The 10,956-nt window shown below is 32.2% G+C and overlaps 1 protein-coding gene across 1 annotated transcript; it reads left to right on the top strand.

The window, feature by feature from the left end:
• Positions 1–5,937: 5,937 nt before the first annotated feature.
• On the top strand, positions 5,938–10,662 carry LOC130973293 (mitogen-activated protein kinase homolog MMK2-like). The gene is made up of 6 exons (XM_057897753.1): positions 5,938–6,372; positions 7,653–7,782; positions 8,449–8,586; positions 8,844–9,176; positions 9,661–9,844; positions 10,163–10,662. Exons 1-6 carry the CDS (start codon positions 6,203–6,205, stop codon positions 10,336–10,338), a joined length of 1,131 nt encoding a protein of 376 aa, XP_057753736.1. The 5' UTR covers positions 5,938–6,202; the 3' UTR covers positions 10,339–10,662.
• The last annotated feature ends 294 nt before the right edge of the window (positions 10,663–10,956 follow it).

The following is a 10,956-nucleotide window of genomic DNA, read 5'->3' as shown; positions in this document are numbered from 1 at the left end:
AGTCGGAAAATCTAGTGCATGGTTGATGAATTGATAAATTTTTAGAAAACTCCAAGAGTTGGGGTGAAACTGAGTGGGAGCAACACGGCAATGAGATAAAACGGCTATCTCAAAGTCGGAAAAAGGAAGAAGAACACCCAAACGGGTGAAAAACTCTCATACACAAAAATAAAATGGAGGTCCGCCTCAGAAGCTCTCCTAAAACAAACCTGGTCTTCTGGACCCGGGACAACCAGTTCATATTTAGGCTCATCCTCATCAAGAACACAGATTCTATGATGAGTGCGCAGGTCGGTAAGGTACTCAGAATTTAGCAAAGGCTCCTCCCCAAGAACGATGTCATCCACCCACAACGAAAGAGACTCTAAAGAAGACATTTTTTCTAGAGGACGAACAAAACCTACAAAAGAAAAAAATGGAAAGAATCAAAATCAAGGTCTCTAAAGAACCTAAAGCGACTTTTCTCAAACGAGCAGAATCGCTAGAACTATAGCCAACACTCCTTCAAACAAAGACATGCAAACAAAAAGCATTCTGTAAGGAAAGAGTAAAGAAAAGAAACTGACCTTTTTTCTCACGCAGAAGGTAGATGCAACAGCACTCGAAAAGAAAGGAGTTTTTCTTCTTTCGAACAGCAAAGGGTGCAAGTAAGAAAGTTTTCAGAAACGAAATAAGGGAAGAGAGGAAAAAGTATTTATAAACACGTTAGGGGCATAAAGGTAAAAAGACGCAACCATTTAAGAGGTGCGCCGTTACTATTGTAACTACTCCCCGCGTGTAAATGCTCAAAACCCCAAGAGACGCGACGTTTGATTAGACGCGACGGTTGAAAGAATTTAAATCATGTCGGTTCTAAAGAATCACGTCGGTTCCTCACCACGTCGGCTACAACCTCGAGCTGTATACTCGAGCCCAACTCATGAAAGAGCTTGGACTCGAGTAGGGGCACTGTTCATACCCTGACCCAACACTAAGGCCCAGGACCAAACAAGACAAAGAGGCCCAATCCATAGATTGGCCTCCCCTTGCAACCGACCTCCATCCAAGAGGTCGGGTTCGACGCAAACTCCACTTAAAGGAAGTTGGGAGTCAGGCTAGCTGGCAGATAACACTTATTCAAATAAATAACTACCCCTAAAATCTCTTAACCCACTTTCAGGAGTCAAATTCCAACCTCCTTAAGATAAAGGGACGGTTATCCTCCTTAAAAGGTGGAACCACTCCAACGGTGGTTATGGGTTTGCCACTATAAGTACACTGACACCCTCAGGTATTCCGAAGTTCTCATACTCTCTAAACTTGCTTAGACTCTTGCTTACTTAGGTATCGGAGTGTCTTTGCAGGTACCACCTCCCTCTCCTTCACTCACACACAAGTCAGACGAAGGCTCATAATTCAGAGTTAAGCTTGAAGGCCTTCTTCCTCGAACGACTGGGCCAACCTTGCGAGTCCAGCCCATCAATCTCCAGTTACCCATCGTAACAATAACATAGAACATCTTCAATTATTATTTTCAATTACAAAAAAAAAAGACGAGCCTGCCAAGTGCCAAGGAAGCTCGCCCTACCCTGCCAAATCCACGAGGATTAGACGAACTTTTTAATTATGTCGGTTTCAAATTTTCAACCCGACCCGTTCTTTCCTTTAATGAGTTATGCGACCCGACCCAATGAATTTTGGCCCGTTTGTCACTATTACTTATATGTCTTTTAACGGTTAAAGTGATTCCAAATATATTATTCTAAAGACTAAATATTTGCTATAAATTCTTTAAGGATTAAAATTATGTTACCTTTTTTGAGAATTAAATTGATGTTGTGTGTATTTTTGTACGACTGAATTGTTATTTTAGTCTAACTCAAATTTTACACTTTTTAAAGCGTAATTGGTGTAAGGGTAAATTGGAAACAAAACAAAAGAAATTACTCTTGTTCATTGATAGCTTGTTATAGAGATATATAAAAAGAGAGAAAAGGGAGGAAGAGAAGAGATTCCTAACCTTATTAAATGGATTGATGTAAATAGATTGTATTAGTACCTAATTAGTACCTAACATATAGATCATGAAGAAACACGAATGGTATGGAACCAATTTTGAATTTTTGATCAATAACCCAACCATATGTTTAGTCAAATTTTTTTGTTATTCTTATCATTTCGTTGTTATTCGAAATAGGTTTTTATGTCTTATCGATTTGATCTCAAGTTTTAATTCAATGGAGCAGCTACCAAATATAAAGAAATCATGGACAATTAATAAGCGTTAGGTGCACTGTTGTGACTTCTGCATTGCACACGTAAAGTGTTCTGGGTAAAAATTCATTAAAAAAAAAAAAAAAAATCACAAAGCATAGGGATAAGATTACATTTTGCTGGCGTAATTTTTTTAAAATATCAACCGCTGGTTTAAAATTTAAAAGTTTATATGTTATAGATTATCTGTAAAACCTTCATATCAATACCGAATTACCTAAACTTTTATATACTTGAAATCAATATAATGTATTTATTCAAAATATATATAAATAAAATTATCTTCAATTACATGTTTATTAATGTATGGTGAAATTTTGTATAGATGATATTTACTATATGTTATTATGATTCAATGGTTGAATCTATAAAATATTCATTTATGAAATGGTGTCGTTATATATAAACAAAGTGGGTGTCCTATATTATTAGTTTAAAAGATAGCATCGAAGTAATAATATTGAATTTTACTAAATGGTTAATTAATTATGGCTCTAAAAGCAAATGAGTTCAATTCATCATAATCCAAAGATTTACGATTGTCACAAGCTTTCATAGGGTAATAATTTACCACAATATTCACAAATGAAAACATTAGAGAATAAGCAAGAAGATGGATGGTTGCAGAGTCATAAGTCATAACCCTCAGTTGGTCTTGGACGTTATAGACTTATAGTTCTACTCGTTTTCATCTCCAAGTTCAACGGTCAACATTATGACCAGAGTGAAAAAGAAAAGAAAAGAAAAACAAATACTAACAAAGAACTAGGAAGGAAGCAAAGCATGCCACTAAAATAAACTTTTATTCACTCCATTATTTCGTTGAAATTGGGATGAAGAATTTTGGCTTGACATTGACTTTGAAGGATTAGGTAGGTAATATCTATGAACCTTACAAAGTAGCTTGAGTATGATGAAATCATTTACTTGACTAGCATGATTGGTTCTAGATTGTTCATTTTGGTTTATTAAGATTTATGTGTCATCCACCTCGTTATTAGGTTTACCCTTCTAATTAATTATGATCTTTTTCAAGAATTGAATTACATACTCACTAGGATCATATCTTTGTGGTGCAAAGTTTTTACTACAAATTGCCTTTAAATATAATATTTGTATTATCATTTCATGTAATTTGACTGAGAAATTTGCAAAATACTCTAAGATATATATATATATATATATATATATATATATATTTCTAAACAAATACTTGTATTTGTATATATCTAGGTTTAATGATTTTCAGTTTTCTTCTCCTAAAAGCTGAAAAGGTGCTTATAAGAAGAAATTAAGGTATTGAAAAACAAAAAAGTTATCTATAACTGAGTCACATATACATACATAGGCTCATTTTTTTGCAAATGGAGAAGCTCATGGTGTAATACCATGAAATGGAGCCACACCAAAAATATTCATTACTATGGGTGTCAGGGGAAAAACGTAGCTTCCGTTTTTTATTCTCTAGCATTTTGTTTTTTTTTTTTGTTTCACATTAAACTAAATGTAACTTGCGTTTGGTATTTGAATTTTTTTTTGTTTTATGAGAAAAGTAAAAACGCAACTTGCGTTTGTTAGAAAAGTTTTATTAATTTTTTTTTTTAAAAGTAAAACGTAGGCTACGTTTGTTAGATGGACTGTTCAAATTTTTTTAAAAGAAGAGAAAACGCATATTGCGTTTTATTTGGGCCTATTTTTTTTTGAAATGTACAAAACGTAGCCTACGTTTTGTATACGAAATAATATTTTAATAAAGAGCTTTATATATAAATAGCTAACACAGCTAATTCCAACTCGCACTTCACTTCTCTTCTTCACTTCTACTCCCATTCTCTTTTCTTGTATCTGATGCTTGTGAGATTTTTTGGTTATTAGAAGGGTAAAAAAAGTGAGAATATGGAGGATATTGCAAATATACGAGTGTATTATAACGGTGAGATTATACCGAATACACACGAGGGAGTGAGTTTTGTTTGTGAATGTCCATTTTCATTTGCTATTCCATACAGCACGAGTTTTATAGAGTTGCAAAATGGTCTTTGTGTGAACATACAAAGTCACATTTCGAAAAGGGTGAGCAATATTTTGTATAGGAATCCTATGCAAGTATTTGGTGGACTGATACAGTTTTAAATAATGTCCATCACTGACGATGCAAGCATGCAGCAGATGTTCTATATTTATCGACAAATCCGATTTCAGTCAAAACGTAACCTGCGTTTTGCAGAGCATGCAGCTTTTTTAAAATCATCTCAGTCAAAACGTAACCTGCGTTTTGCAGGTTACTGAATTCATTAGTTCCACATCTGTGAATTACTCACCATGATACAATATTGCTGCACATCACCTTTTTCACTTCCATAAATAAATTAATTTATGTACATATGAATGTATGTATTATTTGATATATTTTTAATATGTACTATATACAGTTAACTGATTTGATGTAAATATAATATAGTTAGTTGAAAAAATTGTGAAATGAATAAAAAATGTGACTTTATTTACGATAATATTTTAAAGTCAATAAAAATCAATTTAATTAAAAATAATTTAAAATATTTTATTTTGTATTAGATATTTTATTTTGCAAATTTCTAGAATTATTTAATAATTTTAAATATAATAAATATATAATTATAAATATTATATATATAAATAATACATATTAAGTTAAATAAAGTAACTACCTAATTAGATTGAAAAATTAATTTGGTCTTTGATTATTTTAATATTTTTTAAATTAATTATATTAAGTATATATTAAAAATAATTATTAATTTAATTATTTATATAAAACACATATTAAAATTTAAAATATATTAAAAATAAATTAAATAACACATATTTTAATACGGTTAACAAAATACTTATTTGTATTGACTATTCTCAATACAAATAAAACTAAAAAATAAATAGTATATTCAGAAACTAAATTTATAAACAAATATAAAATTTAAAATTTCAATACATTTTTTATGTATTTTTTTAAAAGAAATTTTCAAACTTCTATGAATAATAAGTTTACTTTAACTTTCCTAAACACATGTTACCTAAATTCAAACTGAAAATAACCAAATTGGTAAGTCTACCACCTTGTTCTAATTCCAAATCACGTTGACTGGAACATTCGCCCATACCTCCTAAGTCCTAACTTTTAAGCATATTGACTCTTGATTGATACATTTTGTCCCATTTCTTTTTCAAAAAGAAAATTTGGAAAAGTTAAAGACAATTCTTTCCTTCACTTCTTGTTCTTAGCATTATAACAACATTTTGATAATCCTTTTAGCTGAATTTAAAAGTAAACACCATATTATGATTTTTAAAAAAAGGAATAGAAAATTTCAACAGAAAATGGGGAAAAACCCTAAACGCCCAAAATCAAAACCTGTGTTTTAGATCCAAAGAAACATACAAAAGCAAACAAGTAGTATCAAATATGAACTCAATTAGTCAATTCTACCTAATATTAAAAAAAGTTTCTTATTTGGAACAAAAAACTAACCTCAAAATCATTCACAAAACAAACTCTAAATTGACGGGGAGAAAAAATGGGAGACACCAATGTTTAGAAAAAGAACCCGAAATAGAAAACAGAAAAGTAAAACAAAATCAATGTGCCAACTTGTTCACGGGTTCACACGAGCGTGTTTTTTTTAACACTCCAGTTCCAATAACGTTTGAACTTCACACCTAACACACTCTCTCTCTGGGGCACAAAAACTCGTACACTTTCTCTCTCCTCCACTGTGTCCTTTGATTGAAATGTAAAAGACTTTTACTATTGCTCCTACCGACACGTTCCTTCTAAATTCACTACCACCCCATTTCACCAATTTTGCTTCTTCCCTTTAAAAATCATTCCTTTCTTCATTTTCCCTTTGATTCTTCCTCTTTTTCCCCCATCTTTGATTCTGAGTTTCTGACCCTTCAGCAGCGAAGAGATATGGCTCTTGAGTCAGCTCCTTCTTTAGCTGACCACAACAACATTCGAGGAATTCCAACTCATGGTGGACGCTATGTTCAGTACAATATCTATGGCAACCTCTTTGAGGTTTCAAGGAAGTATGTTCCCCCCATACGCCCTGTGGGAAGAGGAGCTTATGGTATTGTTTGGTAAGGAACAAAAAAAGATTTTTTTTTCTGGGGTTGTGGTTATTTTGTTGGATTGATTTGCTTCATCAGTTGGTTTTGCTGTTTTGGTGTGTGTTTTGTGAAAAGGGTTGTCCTTTATTGATCTATTTGTTGCTTGCATCTTCTATTTTTGGGGGGTATTGGAATGGTTGACTTTGAAAGCAAGGAAGTGAATTGTGATGACAATCGTAAGCTTTTTGTTGAATTTGAATTTGAATGTAAGTGGGAGTTTACTCAGTTTAGTTCAGAATTTAGAATTTGAAAGTGGTTTTGTTAGTTTCTTCAGGTGGATGGTGTTGTAACTTATATTCAATGCTTTTAGTATTGGGGTTTGTGTGATTCATGAGCTGAATTTGAGCTATTAGCTGAGCTGATTGTGATTCTAGAGTTCAAAAATGTACTATTTTTGGTCATTGATTTAGTTTCAGAGAAATACTTCATTGAAATTGAAAGGGACTCGAGATTCAATCTTATGGAATTTATTTAGGATATAGTTTTGCACATTTAGTATTGTGCCTTACATTATCTTGTTTTTCAGCTTAATTTACTTTTGTTTGGAGCTATCTGTGTGTCATAGCCTACAGTTTTCATTCTTCTTTTTCCTCTGTACTTGCCTTTGACTTGTGACAACTTATTTTATTGACTTCAGGTAACCATAAAATGAAATTCTTTTCTATTATTTCCAGAGATAAGGATCTATTTTCATATTGGTGAAGAATTTGACATACTTTATTTGAGCACATCACAGCAGTTATATTATTTTCTCATGTTTGAACTTGGAGATAGGATTGCAAATGAGTGATCATGGGTAAAAAGTAGTAGATAGATAGATCTAGATAATGGGGACAGAGAGATGCATTCTATACTGCTATTGTTCTACTCATGCCGAAATTTAAATGAGATAAACAGTGCATTTTGATTGGGTTTTTATTTGGATACAAAATAAATTAGTACCTTTTTTATATAGAATTCACTAAATACCTTCTTAAAATATTGTTTTTTTTTCTTTTCATTAAAGTACTTTTTTCCCATAGGAAAGCCAATCCAAAATCATTCTTATGGCATCTTTGGTAATGTTGACACTGTAAATAGTGCAATTCGTGGTATTTTTAGACTCATCAGTGTAAGTGGATGTATATATTTGTGGATGGTTATTAGAATTTGATGCACTTGACTATTAATTGTCTTCAATGATTCATGTGATTTAGATTCTTCGTTTATAAACGTTGTGATGGACTAATATTATTCTACATTTCTTCCAGTGCTGCTGTGAATGCGGAGACACGTGATGAAGTTGCCATTAAGAAGGTTGGCAATGCATTTGACAACAGAATAGATGCCAAAAGGACCTTACGAGAAATTAAACTTCTCCGTCACATGGATCATGAAAATGTAATTTTGGTTAACTTTTTGTCCGCATTCTTACATTTGAATCTTGTTTCCCTCATCAGTATTGCTTCTTTTCTTTCTCTTTGATTTTGGGATAAGGCAATGGCATTTTTTATCTGTTTGGAAATATGCATTTTCCTGTTTTTCATATGATTTCGTTCTTTTATTATTTTTCTCATATGTTAAAGCTCTTAGTAATGCATTAACCATGTGGTATAATTCATAAATTTGAACTCTAGATAGGATTCAAATTTCTAATGATTTTTCCCTTATGCATACATTAATATACAATGTAGATGTCTTGGTTTATGTATTTTAGGATGGAAATTCTTCTACTGAAGCATACTGTTCTGTACTTCCATGTAATGTATCTGATTTTCATGATCATATAATTGAAGTTTAGCAACCCAAATCATGCTCTTGAATGTAGTAAATTAGATCATGTTAAGTGTCCTTTTTTGATGTTTGTATGTATGTTTTCTTAGGCATTTGATGGCGGAGTCAGTTTTTCACTTTTTCTTGTGCTCAAATGATAAAATGAATCGATACTTCATGCTTGTTTCTAAGCCAGCCAGTCTCTAACTATATGTTCACTTTGATTCGTGAAAGTTGATTGATTGGGATGTTGATATGATGATCTAAATTTTCTTATTTTACTTTCTGGTGAAGGTGATAGCCCTTAAAGACATTATAAGACCACCACAGAAGGAGAACTTCAATGATGTGTATGTTGTTTATGAGTTAATGGATACCGATCTGCATCAAATAATTCGTTCCAATCAACCATTGACCGATGATCATTGTCGGGTTAGCACAACTTCTTTTCTTTTAGGCTTTAGCATATGCATTTTATGGAACGTGTGGATACAAGAATGTTTTTACATTCCTAGGAATTTCACACTAAAAACCTTACATAGGAATGATTTTACAATGCAAGATTCTCAGGAATTTGAAAAATTTTAATGATCACCACAGTTCCTTGGTGAATTCTCCTTTGCCGTATTTTGGCCTAAATGTAATTATTACTTTTTCTCTCACAGCAACTGATAAGGTATATTTTGCAGTATTTTTTGTATCAGTTGTTACGAGGACTCAAATATGTACATTCGGCAAATGTCTTACACCGTGATCTAAAGCCTAGCAACTTGCTACTGAATGCAAATTGTGACCTTAAGATCGGAGACTTTGGGCTTGCTAGAACTACATCTGAAACTGATTTTATGACTGAATATGTGGTTACTCGGTGGTATCGAGCTCCAGAATTGCTTCTTAATTGTTCAGAATATACTGCAGCTATTGATATATGGTCTGTTGGTTGCATCCTCGGTGAAATAATGACCAGACAACCCCTCTTTCCCGGAAAAGATTATGTTCATCAGCTGAGACTGATCACAGAGGTATTAATTTGAGAACTTGGATGAAACTTTTTAATGCTGAATTCTGAATGCATGCTTTAATTTGTTTTTGTTTCTTCCATATATCAGAATTTTGGATCCATATATAATTGTTTTCACTATTTGAATTTGAATTTTTGTGTGACAAAGTTTAACAATAAAATTTAAACTTGCATGCAAGTTTCCTCCACTGGATTATCAACATTAGCATTTGTAAGTGGATCCTATGAACTTGAATACAAGTTATGCTTTCTATGATTTCTATCCATTACCTTTGTTTTTTTTTTTCCCTTTATTTATTTATTTATTTTACGAAATAAGGTGGAGTAACATATGATGCATACTATCTGATAATTTGCAATGATTGATATAGGTCATGCATCTTTTTGTATAGAGTATAAATTCTCTCACACTTTATGTTCGACTTTCTTCTTGTTGAGAAATTTATGTATAGTGTTGCCTTTCTTTTTTATTTTGCTTTTAAAAGCTCATAGGTTCACCTGATGACGCCAGCCTTGGATTTCTACGGAGTGATAACGCTCGTAGATATGTAAGACAGCTTCCACAATATCCAAGGCAGCAATTCGCTGCTAGATTTCCGAACATGTCTCCCGGTGCTGTTGATTTGTTAGAAAGGATGCTTGTGTTTGATCCAAACAGGCGCATTACAGGTAAAACAACCTTCAATGATTTGTTAATTTAGAACAAACAGATTAAATCAAATTGTCATTAACATCAAGATCATTGTCTGAATTCTTTTCTCCTCTTAAGTTTAAATGTTACAAACTATGAAATTATTATGGGATCTTTGTAATCCAACATTGATGCAAGATTGTAAAACAATTTTCTACTGATAATGTAGACAAGTTAAATCAAATCTGAAGTAGTCTTCTATAAATGCAGGATTTATTTATTTTTATTTTATTTTATTTCATTTTATTTTTTTGTTGGATCTAAACTAATTTGTTTTGTTTTGTGTTGCTTTGCAGTTGATGAGGCATTGTCTCACCCGTACCTGGCACCGCTTCACGATATTAACGAGGAGCCTGTTTGCGCGAGACCTTTCAGTTTTGATTTCGAGCAACCATCATTCACTGAAGAAGACATCAAAGAACTCATCTGGAGAGAATCTGTGATGTTCAATCCTGATCCACCTATTTATTGAGAATTTTGCATTTGACTGTTGCATGTCCATAGTGAAAATACTTCATAACTGATGTGAAACACTTCTTAGGAAGTTGTTAGTTTCCACAAGACATGAAATATGTTGGATATGTTGAGATATAATAATTTATTTTTTGTTTTATTTTGGGTAAATTATGTTCAGATTCAATGAGATTTGTTGTTGAGGTGTCTCTTCAGGTATTTGTAGTTTATGTTAGGGATCACACATTTGTGTTAATATGGAGAGAAAAAAAGGAATAGAAGTTTTCATTTGTAGAGACATAAATTGTGAGACAAAAATGTAATGCTCTAATACTCTTTTTTACATGCTTGCCTGTCGTGAATCTTACTAGTTACTAGGATTATTATTTGGCTGAACTGCATTTATTTCTTTACTTATAGTTAGATGGTATTACATAGATACCTTTTTATTTGTAGGACTATTCATTAACCTTTCAGATATATAGGTTATATGACATTTGATGTTTTTGTATTTTTTTTAAAGTGTTTAATTTTGATACACTCAGTGTAAAATGTTTTACACAGTCGATCAATCACATTCGTTTTTTTTTTATGACTATTTATACGATCAACATAAATGGTGGTTATTTTGGCTGAA

Source organism: Arachis stenosperma, chromosome 4, assembly GCF_014773155.1.
Source record: "Arachis stenosperma cultivar V10309 chromosome 4, arast.V10309.gnm1.PFL2, whole genome shotgun sequence".
NCBI lineage: Eukaryota > Viridiplantae > Streptophyta > Magnoliopsida > Fabales > Fabaceae > Arachis > Arachis stenosperma.
This window is presented reverse-complemented; position numbering and strand designations above follow the sequence as displayed.

Coding starts and splice junctions, on each gene's coding strand:
- LOC130973293 (XM_057897753.1), top strand. CDS start 6,203: ATGGCTCTTGAGTCAGCTCCTTCTTTAGCTGACCACAACAACATTCGA. Junction 6,373..7,652: donor GGAGCTTATGGTATTGTTTG/GTAAGGAACAAA, acceptor CATTTCTTCCAG/TGCTGCTGTGAATGCGGAGA. Junction 8,587..8,843: donor TGACCGATGATCATTGTCGG/GTTAGCACAACT, acceptor TATATTTTGCAG/TATTTTTTGTATCAGTTGTT.